This window comes from Marmota flaviventris, chromosome 1 (genome assembly GCF_047511675.1).
Source record: "Marmota flaviventris isolate mMarFla1 chromosome 1, mMarFla1.hap1, whole genome shotgun sequence".
Classification (NCBI taxonomy): Eukaryota; Metazoa; Chordata; class Mammalia; order Rodentia; family Sciuridae; genus Marmota; species Marmota flaviventris.
Window position 1 is genome coordinate 36,537,980 of NC_092498.1, and position 15,359 is coordinate 36,553,338.

The following is a 15,359-nucleotide window of genomic DNA, read 5'->3' on the forward strand; positions in this document are numbered from 1 at the left end:
AATAAAGAACTTTTAGAACTCAGTAGAAGTTTACAGATTTTAGAGTATTTTTCTAGGTGACAGATCAAGCTTCATTCTATATTCTGAACTTTTATTTAATTTAATTGATATATAAGACAAATAACTCCATATTCTGTGAACAAAATACATCTTTTCCATTACTCATGAAACATTTATGAAAATGAGCTAACTAATAAAGATAAGGAGGAAATGATACAATACCTTTGTTTTGTTTATTTATTTTTATGTGATGCTGAGGATCGAACCCAGTGTCTCACATGTACTAGGCAAGCGCTCTACCACTGAGCTATAATCCTGGCCTGGAAATTTGATAATTTTCAGATTTTTCTCTAACAACTCTTGGGTCAAAGAAGAAATCAGAACTGCATTTCTAAGATATTATCTAGATAATATGATAACATTAGAGTAGACTTTTTTTTTATTTTTATATTTTTAGATGTCAATGGACCTTTATTTTGTTTACTTATTTATATACAGTGCTGAGAATTGAATCCGGTGCTTCACATGTTTGAGGCAAGCACTCTACCACTGAGCTACAACTTCAGCCCTGCTGTATTTTATTTTTTATTCTGATGGACTGTGTGTGTTTTGGTTTCAGGAAGATAGTTTGAGTAAAGCATTGAATTTGAAATGTTTTCTGACCCTCTCTAATATACAAAGCACTTTGTTATATGTGAGATAGAACTAGAATTGGAGCCTTGGAAATTTATAATCCATTGGACTTTATTATAGTAAATTATTTGGGATGAACATATGGAAAATCCTCAGTCATTTCTTTATGGGTTTAGTGTTCTGTGTGATGATTTAAATTTTCAACAGAGATGATTATAGTACTCATGAGGAAGAAAAGAAATAGATTATTAGGGTAGATTGATTCAATTGTATAAAATTCCCAGAGATCTTGGTTCTTTTTTAACTCTATCCCCTTTTAACAGCCCCAGTTCATGGGATAATTCAACTTCTTTGTGCTTCAAACTCTGTATCTATAAGAATTAAGATACATAGTTCTTTATACATGTTATTTTGAGGTAGCTGTGAATCAATTTGTTAAGTAAATATTAAACATCAACTCCTTTTTGGTCTGCAGTGTCTGAAACTATGCTCTGGTGGGGGAGAGAGAAAAGCTTAGGGTGCCATGAAAACAGAGGGAAGTGAGTATATCTTGAACGGAGAAGGAAGGAGAAGCAATGTAACATTTGAGCAGATCTTGAAGATTAATAACAGTTTATCTAGTGAACAAGGAAGGGGAGAGAGCTCTAGGTTCATGAAATAGAAGATCCAGAGGCAGAAACTGCATTTTATTTTTGGAAAAATAGAAGTCTTTCATGTGACACTAAGCATGGGCTTATGGAGGAGTAGCAAAATATTAAGCTTTTTATCATATTGAAGAATATGGTTCTTAAAGGCAAAAACCATGGGGCTTTTTAAGATTTATAGTGACGCAGCCACTTCAATGTCTATAGCAACTCAGTTCGCAATAGCCAAGCTATGGAACTAACGTAGATACCCTACAACAGATGAACGGATAAAGAAAATGTGATATATATACACAGTGGTGTATTATTCAGCCATAAAGAAGAATGAAATTATGGCATTTGCTGGTAAATGGATGGAACTGGAGCCTCTCATGCTGAGTTAAATAAGCCAGTCCCAAAGAAATCAAAGGCAGAATGTTCTTTCAGATATGTGGATGCTAACCCACAACAAGGGAGGGGAAGATTAGAAGTTCATTAGACTAGACAAATGGAAACGAAGGGAAGGGAGTGGGGATGGGAATAGAAAAGATGGTGGAATGATTGGACATATCTTTCCTATCCTATATGTGAATACATGACCAATGTAACTCTGCATCACATACAACCACAATAACGGGATCGTAATTGGAACAAGTTGAACTTTATGTATGTATAAAATGTCAAAATACACTCTACCATCATGTATAGCTAGAAAGAACAAATTTTAAAAAAATATTTGGTTGAACTAGATGCAGAAACAGCAGTTAGAAAACTGGCAGTTGATATGACAGAGTCTAAAAGTAAAGGCAGTAGAGATGACAAGTAGATTTTATTACATCTCTAAAATGGATGGGCTTCTGAGGATGGGCCAGAAATCCTAAAAGTACATGCAAGATTTGTTAAATGAAATGTGTTTTTCTTGGGAGAAGATCTGTGAATTTTATTAGATCAGACAATAGGGTTATTTGGGTAAATGTATACATTATAGGGCAAATTGATTTAATGACATTTACAAACTAAAGTTTAAATAATTAAAAAATGTACTCTAAAATCTATTTTTTTTTCACTTTTTATAGTGGACAGACCAAAATCTCAACAAGTTCGAACCTCTAGTACAATAAGGCGAACCTCTTCTTTGGATACGATAACAGGACCTTACCTCACAGGACAGTGGCCACGGGATCCTCATGTTCACTACCCTTCGTGTATGAAAGATAAAGCTACTCAGGTAAAGTACTCAGCTTTATTACCCTACAGTTTATCTGTTTTGATCATACTAAAGAAAATGGAATGTAATTAAATTTTCCTGAATTTGAAATATGTCTAATAAAAAAATCCATTACTATAAATGAACTGTATAGTAATTTTTTGTCATGTGGATTTTAGAAGTTTTAAGCGCATTTAATATTTAATAAATAACATTAGTCTATCATTTTAGAGACTTATGTTGTAGTTGTTTTTTGTTTTTTGTTTGTTTGTTTGTTAAATATGGTTCTGGGGATCGAACCCAGTGCCTCATGCATGCTAGGCAAGTGCTCTATCATTGAGCCACAACCACAACCTATGTTGAAAATATAAGCTTTTTTTGTTTGTTTTGTTTTGTTTGTACTGGACATTGAACTCAGGGGCCCTCAACCACTGAGCCACATCCACAGTCCTATTTTGTATTTTATCTAGAGACAAGGTCTCACTGAGTTGCTTAGCATCTTGCTTTTGCTGAGACTGCCTTTGAACTCATGATCCTCCTGGCTCAGCCTCCCAAGCTGCTGGGATTACAGGCATGTGCTAAAATATAAGTAGTTTTTGAAGAAATTTTTATATAGTTCTTGAAAATAATTTATAGATAATTAACACATGGCTAAATGATTTAAATTGAAGGTTGTTTCCTTTCCCTGTTGTTCACATTTTTCATGTGGAAGACTTTCTAAGCTTTCAATTTGAAACAATTCCTCACATGACAGAAAAAAAAATCTGAAAATATCTTTATTTATGATTATCTGAGTTGTTGACCATATCTTCATCAGCATTTATAGACATTATGAAGAAGATTACAAAAAAAGTGGTCAATAGACTTGACCTGCAGTATAATTAGGAAGATAAAATATAAATTTATAAAAGTTGATAATAGAAGATATTACATTATTAGATGAATGAGGCATGTAAACATGAGGGCATTTAAAAGAACGAGTACATTTTGGGCTTTATAGATTAAAAAATAGAAGGATTAGAGTTTCATGTCTGAAGAATGGGGAAAAATGGAGAATTTTGAAAACCTTGCTTCTTAATATTTGTCATTTTTTAAGGCAAGCTTGAAACTGAAATTAGCTGCTGCTTAATCATCCATCCCATCAGTTCTACCTTTGTAATGTTTTATATTACTAGCCTTTTGCTTTCCTCTCTTCTTTTAGTAAAGAAAAGAACAAATTTTATGTGGAAAGCAGTAGGATTCTTAAGTAGAAATAATTATTAAAACTTAATATGTGTCTAAACATTTAGTGAGAGATCTAGACCCAAATGATTGAGAACCATCCCTCCAGAGGAGTTGGAGTTACAGATGCAATAAGTGCAGACATAGAGGATAAAGAAAGTCCAGTGGCCAAGAACTTTGTTTTTGGAAAGGCACATAGAGGAAAGAACTAATTTATTCACTTAGAAGCACTAAGACAGAGGAGAGAATTAACATTTATTAACTATGTTCCATAGTTTGTTTTATAGTCCATGTTTCATTTAATTCTTATAAAGAATATTACAACATTATTCAGCTGGGAAAGCAGAAACTCAGGGAAGTTAAATGACTTATTTGGGATCATAAAGCTAGAAAGTTTTAACTCATTTCTAACATGCAATAACTGACCCTACTAAAAATGGTAGCTATTTTTATTAGATGACATAATAATAATAACAACAACAATTAGAGGAGGGGGAATGAGATGGGGAGATACTGGGGAATTGATGACCAAATTATATTGTTCTGTTAATGTGTAAATATGTAACTATGAATCCTGCTATTATATATAATTGTAATGCACCAATTAAAAGTAATAAAAAAGAAAATATTTCATTGAACATAGCTTTGGCTGAAACAATAACTCAGAAACATTATCTTATTTACTCTTAAGAAATGAAAAAGAAAAAAAATCTAAGAGCAAAAGGCTGGTAGAAAAACTAGTTAGTGTAGTCTTAGAAGCCAAAAGAGAAAACTGTTTTAGTTAAGAAAGGAAACACTGTTGACAGTATCAGATGCTAAAGAGAGGTCATAGAGAATAGAACTAAGGGATTAGGAGTACATTATCTTGCAAAATTCAATATTAATGATATGGTAGAGTAGTATGCTCAGAGTACTTGGTAGATAAGAAGACAGATACAATAGAAGAAAAGAGATCTGGATAGATTTCTTCTGCATATCTCTTTGTGCAGTGGCAATAATTAAATCTACCTTGAGATGTTGCATTATTAAATATAATATTTTAAAGTAAACATGGAAAATACTGTAAATACGTGTTGAGTTATTATAGACCAGCCTACTTATAACATTTGTGAAGTCTGTACCAAATATAAAGACCCCCATAGCACATGTGTATAAGTTAAATAAACTGTTAAATATGTTTCATCTTCCCATTTTTGACAAATAAATCTTCATAGGGACCTTTAAGGTTTAAGTTGAGCACCATGGTACATGCCTATAAACCCAGAGACTTGGGATGCTGAGTAGGAAGATTTTAAGTGCAAGGCCAGCCTCCACAATTTAGCAAGACCTTGTCTCACAATAGAAAGTGTGTAACTCAGTGATAACACACTCCTAGGTTGAGTCCCCAACACTGCAAATAAATAAATAATAATAAAAGGTCAGGTTTGAACTAAGAATTCTTGGACTCTTCAGTTATATGCCAGAATGTGTCTACATGGGCCAAATCCATCTAACCTCTGAGCCTAAACACCATTCTGTTCCTATGTCATACTCTATTCTTACTTTGAGGTGGCTTTACACACAGTTCTGGAACCTTCCTACCTCCAAGTGCTCACAGTCAAGGTCCTTCCATACCATTTTAGGAAGTGAGACCTAGGGGATAGATCCTTGCAGATCCTAGAAGTCAAACTTCCATTGTATGGACATGGAATTCCTGGTTCTAGATAGACCCAGAGCATACATGATCTGTAGCAGGGCATTAATTTATGGTGTGCATGTCCTTTGACCCCAACTTCTCTTCACCTCTTGGGGAGGAATATGACTGGAAGAGGGCCAGAGTAATTCCCCCTAAATCTTGAGGTTCAGGATGAGGACTTGTCTTGCCTGGTTCTGTATTAGGTCATCTATTTGAGAAACTTGTTATTGAAAAAAAGGGAAAAATAAGCCTCATTTTTCAGATGTGGAACCTGAGGCTTAGAAAAGTTAGGTAATTTAAGTAGCTAGTTAAGTTTGAAGAGCTCTGAACCCAGATTATGTTGATTTCAAAGTGTTTACCTTTTCTCTAGTTCCGCACTGCCTCTCATAGAAAACCACTAATAGATAAGCAGCATTTAAACTAGCACTTGCCTCACAAGCAGTATCTTTCCCCCAAGCATCTATTAGTTTAATTGAAGATTCAGAAGGTGAACATATGAGCTGCTTTTTATGGCCACATTTATTCCTCCTGGATTAATTTCTGAACTTTTAGGGAGTGAATAAGTAATTTTCTGTTATTTGGTGGAAAGGTGGTAGTTTGCCCAATTTACTACAGATATTCAACACCTGGGCTGCCTGCCCTTGGATGAGGGGTGTCTCCAGCATCTTCTTTCTTTTATAGTTATGTTTTAACTACTATAATTGTTTAGGGCTAGACGTAAAATTCTTCATCCTCTTTTAAGTAAAACATGTTTATTGTATAAAACATATATATATGTATTATAAAACATATGTGTATGTTTATATATATATGATTAAATTAAAGCTATTTAACATGTGCCTCATCTCACCTATTTTTTAATGAGAATACTTCAAATCTACTCTCCTAGCAATTTTCAAATACAGTCATATATCACTTAGTTGGGAATACATTCAGAGAGATGCATCCTTAGTTGATTTCATAATTACACATCCATAGCAGAGTTCCTTTCATACACCTAGTTGGCATAGGTCAATCACCTACTGTGGCCTCTTTTTTACCATATATATATATATATATATATATATATATATATATATATATATATATATATATATATAGTAGATGAACACAATACCTTTATTTTATTTATTTATGTGATGCTGAGCATCAAACCCAGTGCCTCACACATGCTAGGCAAGCGCTCTGCCACTTAGCTACAACTCCAGCCCTCAGTGTGGCCTCTTGATGAAGATACACTTAAATACTGTGTGAGGCTGCTTCTGACATAGGACAGCATATTGTTTTTCAAGTGGAAGAGTATACTCTACAATGAAAAATACAGCATAGGAAATACATAAATAAGTAGCATCATTTATTATCATGATAAAATAGTATGTAATGTATATATATATATCAATATGTACTATAATTTTATACAAATGGCAATAGGTTTTTTAATGAAATAGGTTTGTTTTTATCAGCAGCATCACAAGTAGTTGAATAATGTGCTATGATGTTAAGGGGGCTCTGATAAGATGATAGGAATTTTTTCAGTTCCATTATAATAATATGGTATCCCTGTTGTATAGGTGCTTTATCAAAATGTTATGCAGTACTAAACTGTATTCAACATGCCATTATTAACTGCAGTCACGATGATATATAATAGATCTCTTGAAGCTGCTGTTCTTGTCTTTACTGAAATTTTGTGTCCTTTGACTAACATCTCCTTTATCCCTTCCCCATCTTCTGGTTACCACAATTCTGCTCTGTTTCTATGAGTGAAATATTGTATATCTGGATAGAGTTTGGGGGTTATAAGTATGAATACATTCATCACAGTTTATCCTAATACACTTGTGCATTTTACCACATAACTCTTAACTTTAAAAATATAGAATATAAGTTTTTAAAAAACTGAACTCTTAAGATGTTTAGGCCTATTTCTTGCAACTTAATTTGAAATGAATAAAAAATAAGATAGATTAATGTATAGATTGATAAATATGTAATGAAGCAAATATAGAAAAATTATTATAAAGATAATTAAATGTTGGATTTACAGATATTCACTGAGTAGTTTTTGTTTTTACTTTTGCTCTTCTGGGGATCAAACCTAGGATCTTGGCATGCTAGGCAAGTGCTCTACCACTGAGCCATACCATTAGTTTTTTAACTGTTCTGTTGGAAGTTTTTCTTAAGAAAATGTTTTATTTTGTGTTTTTTTTTAATATATGGCCCACTGAATTAATTGCTGTCTCACCAGGCTTTAGTTTCCTTTTCTGTAAAGTCAAATTAATAATACATGACATTGTCACACATTCATTTTGAGGATAAAAAGATACAACTTCACACAGTTTTTAAGACCACTGAAGAAATAGGTTCTTGCCAGTTTGTTAGAATAATCTATCTTAGTAGAGGAAAAAAAATAAAAACCATTTGTAGAATTTGATGTTACTTTATTACTTTAGCCTTACAGATACAACCTTTTTAAAACAAAAGTTTACAGCAGCTCAGGAGGCTGAGGCAGGAGGATCTCAAGTTCAAAGCCAGTCTCAGAAGCTTAGCGAGGCACTTAGCAACTCAGCGAGATCCTGTCTCTAAATAAAATATAAAATAGGGCTTGGGGATGTGGATCAGTGGTTAAGCACCCCTGAGTTCAGTCCTCTGTAGTCAAAAAAAAGTTTATCCACCAACTCTTTTAATTGTGATTAAGGTTACTAGAGTCAGACATTAGTAGTACCTCAACCTTTTTCCCATATTGTGAAGTATAATCTATTCACAGATTTTTAGATTCTGTGTTTGAGTGTTTCTAAATATGAAACTAATATTTTTATGAAGTGTAAAATGAGAAGAATCTATACAGCAATAAGCAGAGATGTTTCTTCTGATTTCCCAGGTACAGGCTCTTGACAACTGTTGGCATTCTGTCTTCTCTGTGCCCTTGAAACTGAGTTTGGCCATGAGACTTTAGGAATAAGCTTAAAAATCTGCTGCATTCCCTCTGACAAGGGATAATAATAGTGTTCACTCCTTCTCTATTAGATACATCTGGTTCACTACGTGACCATGAAAATCATAGCTTTCTTATCCATACATATAATAAAAGCAGAAATTTAACCTTTGTAGTTTGAAGACATTCAGAGTTAAAAATTAAGTGGTTATATAATCTAGTCTATGCTGACTAACATGCAGACTATAACTTTTTTTAGCCCTTTTGGAACATAGTGATATTTTTCTTAACTAAAATGTTAAAAGATTGAATATGGACATAAAATCAGTATCAAAATAGAATGAAAGAAAAAACTTAAGTACTAGAAATGAGCCCCTCCCCCGCCACAGTTTTGTCAGTCTCTTAATTTTATTTCAACTTTTTAAAAACAAAGTCTTAATAATTTATCATCCTATTCCATACTTGACTTTTACAGATCTTAATCTCTTTCTCATACAGTTGGAAGCATTTTTTTTCTGTGTGAGTAGTTCATCTAAAGCTATCCATGGAACAAACTACTACTACCTAAGTCTCAGCAAGTTCCTTCTGTGAAATGTCCATTAAACTAGAAAACTTTAGGATATTAACTCTTCTATAGCTAATTTCAATTAATATGGTGTATATATATATATACACACACACACACACACACACATATATGCAAGTGAGTATATTCATTCTTACGAGAAAGCATTATCACCTTCTTTTTAAGCAAAGAGCTAAAATGCTTTAGATTTATATCCTAATAAAATGATGGATTCAATGCTTTTTACATATAATTTGAACAACAAAAAAGCTACTTGTCTAAACACAGAATTTCCATTTCAGACATCCCCAGCCCAGGTCAGCATTCTATCATAATATCTTGTGAAATCCCTGTGCTTTTATTTCTTTCAGGAATGCTTGGTGACATTTTTTATAGACCTTCCATAATTGTCTCAGAAGGTTTTTATTATTATTGTTATCAGTACTGGGGGTTGAACCCAGGGGCATTCTACCACTAGGCTATATCCTCAGTTCTCTCTATTTTTTCTTTTGAGACAAGTTCTTTGTTTTGAAATCATCGTGCCTCAGCCTGTTGAGTAGCTGGGATTATAGGTGTACAACACTGTTCCCAGCTGCCTCAGGATGTTCTTAATTCAGGTAAATTAAAAGAATCAAAACTATTTTAGATTATGTATTTTGGGGTTTTATCTAATTTTGTTTTGAAAATAATATCTTTTGGTGGTAAAATAATCTATAAAATTTTAAAGGAAGGAGATGAATAATAGCTATTGACTCCCTGGATCTTGCCTTAAATGATCTTAAGAGGTTTTTGTTTGTTTGTTTGTTTTTAGGGGGGTGGTGTATAGGTTTTAAGAAAGTTTCTACACCTATAGAAATAAATTATTTAAGCATATACACAGAGATGGAATCATACTTTATATTCTATCTCTAGCTTGCATTTTCCATTTGATGGATCACTGGCATCCCTCCTTATCATGACATGTAAATCCCTACCTCAGTATTCTTTTTTTTTCTATTTTAAAATTGTGGTAAAATACTCATAACATAAAATTTACCATCTTAACCATTTTTTTAACAATTTATTCTCTGGCTTTAAGTACATTCACATTGTTGTATGACTGTTACCACCATCCAACTCTTAACACTTTTCCATCTTCCTTAATTGAAACTTGGTATTCGTTAAACACTATCTCCCCATCCACTTTTCCCCTGGAGTCAGGTAACTACCATTCTACTTTCTGTCTCTATGAATTTAACTGCTCTGGAGCCTCATATTAGAAGAATCATACAGTATTTGTTCTTTTTGACTTGGCCTATCTCACTTAGTATAATGTTTTCAAGCTTTATCTTAGCATGTGTCAAAATTCCCTTTTTTAAGGCTCAGTAATATTCTATTATATGTACACATTACATTTTGTTCATTCATTTGTTAATGGACATTTGGGCAGTATTATTGTAAATAATTCTGCTACCAACATTTGTTTATGGAATCAATAGATTCTCTGATGTTTGGTCCATTTTCTCAAGTCCTTGCTTTTATTTCTCTTGGGTATCTACTCAGAAACAGAAGTGCTAGATCATATGGTAATTATGTTTACATTTCTGAGGAACCACTATACTATTTTATTCCAATAGCTGTACCATTCTGCATTCCTATTAGCAATGCACAGGGTTCCCTTTTTTCCTACAACCTTGCTAGCAGTTGTTATTTTCTGTTTTTGTTTATTTTTGTTTTATATATAGCCATCCTAATGGGTATAAAGTAAGTACCTTATTGTGATTTTGTTTGCATTTCCTAAATGTTGAGTGGTGGTGTTCATATGCATTTTAGCCATATGTATATTTTGTTGGTGAAATGTCTGTTTAAGTCCTTTGCCCATTTTCAAACTAGTTGGTTTTTATTACAGATTTTTTAGGAACTCTTTATATTAATTCTGATATTAATCCCATATAAAATAATGTGATTTGCACATTTTTTCCCATTCTGTAACCTTTTAATTCTTTTTATAATGTTATGATTTTTTAATTTTTGTAGAATCTTGATTTTTTCCCCTTTTGTTGCTTGTTCTTTTGGTAGCATATTCAAGAAATAATTTCCAAATCCAGCATCATGGAGCTATCCCAGTGTTTCTTCTAAGAGTTTTGTGGTTTCTGCTTTTAAGTTTAGGTCTTTGATCCATTTGAGGTAATGTTTGTGAATTGTAATAAGGTAAGGATTCGGTTTCATTCTGTTGATTATAGGTAATCTAGCTTTTTCAGCACCATTTGTTGAAAAGGCTGTCCTTTTCCTTATTGAATGCTTCCGACACCCCTGTTGAAAATTAATTGACCATATATATAAAGATTTATTTCTGAGCTCTCTGCTGTATTCCACTGGACATTATACACTCAGTTTTGCTATGAAGCATGTATATTTTACATACATCCAGCACATATGCTTATTTTACTACTGGTCTTTCTTGTTTTAATCAGGAGTGATCATTTAGGTAGGAAATTCCATTTTATCATTAAATATGTTGTTTTGACTCAACATATAATATGGCAAATTTCTTCAATAGATTCTCTAATGTTTGTTCCATGGTTATATTTCTGGAAAATGCTATTTGTTTATAGATGCTTGAAATATATATAGTGGCAAACAAAGTGTTTGTTAATATTTATTATATTTGTTTAAATGAGACCTGAATTTTTTTCCTTTTCATGATGTAATCCTTAGGTTAGTGTTATACTTGCTTCATAAAAAGGGTTTGCAAGATTTCCTTCCTCTGTACTCTAGTATGGTGTAAATATCATCTGAATTATCTATCATTTGGATCTGAAAGAATTTTATCTATGAACTTAATAGCTTAGTATGTTTTTTGATTTTAGCTTTTTGAGAAAATCTTTTCAATTTCTTCCATGGTCTTGGTATATTTTAGTTGTATCAGAAAGAAATTTCAAAACTTGTGTCATTTGAGCCAAGAGAAGGTAGGAGAATTGCTTGAACTCAGGAATTTGAGGCCATCCTGTGCAACATGGTGAAACCCGTATTTAAAAAAAATATAAATAAATAAATAAACTTGTATTCTTCAAAGGGTGAGAAATAGGATGTTTAGATCTTAAATGTAATTCTTACATAGTTAAACTTCCCTTTCTCTTGGTAATGTTTTTCTTTGATATTTTATTGTTTAAAATAAAATTTTCAAGTCTCAACTATGAAATGTTGGCATGCCAAAAAGTACATAAAATGACATTTTGGTTAATTTTTCTTAATCTCATTAAGATTATAGTGTAGAGAGTTTTATGATCCTACCTCTCTGTCAGTGTTATTTGCTAAGATTCTGTTTTTAAGAAACTGATCTCAGTGGCTTAGGGATATACCTCAGTAGTTGAGTGCCTGTCTAGAATGCATGAGGCCCTAGGTTTGATCCCCAGTACTGCAAAACAAACAAAGAAACCAGATCTGTAGTAAGTATTTAGCATTTGGCTTTAGCCAACACTCAATAAAGTAAAGTAACTCTGAACTAAACTATATGAATTGTTTGCTATTGAAATTGTATTAAAATATCTAGCCTTTTCCTTCATTTCTGAAAGAAGCTTGGTTGGGGAAGACTTTATCAAAGGAATAGATGATGTTCCTCAAATAATAATAGATGAAAAAGAGAACTTTCGGTTTTACCAGTCTGATCAGAAACTCATTTCATGACTGAAAGTCACTCTTGATACAGCTGTTTGGGTTTCCTGTGCCCTTTCTGAAGAGCTTACTGTTGCAATTTGTTTAAGTAGCAGCAATTGCTGAAACATTTTGGGGTGGGAGACTTCTTCATGAAATGGAAGCAAGTCTGAAAATGTGACCTGTATGAGCCTGTTAGATGGCATTTCAGGGACCTAAATTGTTATTTTATGGAGCTGGCTTCTGACAGTTGAATAAATGCATAGAAATTTATTACTATGCAAGATCACTTTGGGCTGGCGTTATAACTCAGTGGCGGAGTGCTTGCCTAGCACATGTGAGGCACCAGGTTTGATCCTTAGCACCACATAAAAATAATAAATAAAATAAAGGTATTGTGTCCTTCTATAACTAAAAATAAATAAATAAAATCACCTTTACTGTTTCTTTTATTCATTATCTGACAACAATAGAGAGGATTTTATAATTCTAGAGTTGAGCCATCCTTACCAAAGTAATATTGTTTCTGGTTGCTAAAGGAATATATTCAGCTATATTGAAGAAAAAACATTAATCCATGACAAAACTGTTAATATTTTATTCAGTGGTTTTAAATAGTTTAAAATTGCCAGAAACTCAAAAATTCTACTTACTGACCTCTAATAGTTAATGTGTTCCCTTGGTTCAAAATAAATGTTATGTAGTGAAGGACTTTTCCTCTTCTCCTGTAACCCATAATACTCAGTTCCTTTCCTTTACCTAAAACATTTTACTGGTAACAAGACTAATCTGTTCTCTTTCATCACTTTCCCATACCTTTGCCCCTCAGTTATCATTAGGTAAAATTGTGAAATAGGTCATATTTATTTGGGATAACCTTCTTTCTTAGATTTTTGGCCTTTCTTGTCTGGTACATTAGTTCTCAACTAGTTATATCTCATAACCCATTAATGTTGAAAATCCTGTGATATAGTATTAAACAGCACTTACTGAGGAAGACTTACATATGTTAGAGATGATGTACTTTAAGAATTAAGATTAAGAATTAAGATCACAGAATTAAGATCACAGTTTAGAATTAGGTTATAGTTTAGGATATTTTCTGAAAATGGAGTTGACCTCTTAAGGTGTTAGTAACTTCTGTAAATGAATGATTGATATGGGAGCTATCTTCTTGGGAAATAGTATAAATGATCTTTTCTCTGTGTTGGTATTCTCAAAGCATTTGAGGGATAACTCCAATGCCTATTGCAATGAGAATTACACTAAATAATCCATGTTAAACATCTATAATGGTAACAGACACTGATAAATTTCAGTCACCTTTTTATTGTAATCTATAATATTTTACTGTTAGCAAGTTTAACCTTAATAATATTGCATTAAGTAGATAGAAAAAGTCATTATTTCTAGTATTAAAAATTGATAATATAATTCAAACATTAAGTTTAGACTGGGAGATAGTAGTATAGAAATGTTATAGGTAACTTCAGAGCATGCAAGGGCTCTGAAATTTGGTAATTTTTGTATTTGTTTAGCTAGCATTCAGTTATTACTGGTTTCATTTTGGAGTGTCATTGCTTTTAAGAGATGGTAATTATTTTATAAGTTGCCCACAAGTTGTATGTAAAACTGATGGCTTTTTATTAAGAGCTTACATATTATGTAGATCCTCAAGTGCAGTGTCAGCAGTAATATTTCCCATATATAATAATTTTTTTTAAAGAAATATATACTTACTGTGATAATTATTACCATTGTCTGTCTTTCAAATAGAGGTTATTTTATATAAATTTTATTTTATGTATTTTATGTAAATTTTATTTTTCATAAATTTTCCTAACTTATATTACACCAAGTCTTCTCATATGTTAAGGAAGGTATTTTAATTTTTTTATTTTTAATATAATTAATAAATTATCTTACCACTTTATGGCATTATTTGGGATTTAGTGTTATATATGAGTGGAGTACCTATTAAGGATTAAGTAATTGAAAATGATGTTATAATTAAGTAATTCTATTTTATCATAGAGCTTACCTTTTTAAAAAAATTGTATTCCATTTATAATCAGCTTATTTGGTTTATATTTATTCTTTCTCTGTTTATTCTATAGTAACTTTTTAATGTAAAGATGCCTGTTAGTTTTCCAAAAAGATAGTAATGCTAATACTCTCTTTGTCAGGTACAGGAAGAATAGAACAGTCAGCCCTCTATCTGGCTAGAATATTTGTTATCTAAGTCATCTATGCTATCATTGCTTCTGAAGGAGTTACATTCATGTTTTTGTCCATTATATTTAGTAGAAATACCATTTTGTATTTAGTTTGTCTCTTCTCTTTAAAAACACCAATATGGAAATCTTCAGTTTTCTTTGATTTGGTAACTTTAATTTATTAATGGTATTGATGTGAGGATATCATATTTTTTAAACAAGATAACTTAGACTTCCTGAATCAGTTATGACTAATTCAGAATGTGACAATGTTTTAAACATTTTTTCCCCAGGATTTTGCTGTGTAGAGGATTTTAGTATAGCTTCCTAACCAGTACATACTAAAAATTTGAATTATATTGTAGTTGCTTGAGGTTAAGGAATAAAGACCAAATTCTTTTATTTTTTTATATTTTGTTTGTTTGTTTTTAAAGACACCTAGCTGTTGGGCAGAAGAAGGAGCAGAAAAGAGATCACATCAGCGTTCTGCATCATGGGGGAGTGCTGATCAACTAAAAGAGGTAAGTTATTTCTGTTTTTTGTTTATAACCTATTTTGTCCTAGCAGATTATTTCACTGTTTTTGAATATAATGGTACTTCTTTTATTTATCCTAACATTACCTCATTCAGAATTTAAGGGTTGAATTTGT

The 15,359-nt window shown here is 32.2% G+C and overlaps 1 protein-coding gene across 5 annotated transcripts in view; it reads left to right on the forward strand.

Annotated features, from left to right (window-relative positions):
- Glcci1 (glucocorticoid induced 1) overlaps nucleotides 1-15,359 on the forward strand; it is an 89,876-nt gene that overhangs the window by 28,353 nt on the left and 46,164 nt on the right. For all 5 annotated transcript variants that reach the window (XM_071612588.1, XM_071612591.1, XM_071612598.1 and 2 more), the window contains exons 2-3: nucleotides 2,333-2,484; nucleotides 15,143-15,229. In XM_071612588.1, coding sequence (XP_071468689.1) covers nucleotides 2,333-2,484; nucleotides 15,143-15,229 — 239 coding nt within the window. The remainder of the gene's footprint in view (nucleotides 1-2,332; nucleotides 2,485-15,142; nucleotides 15,230-15,359) is intronic.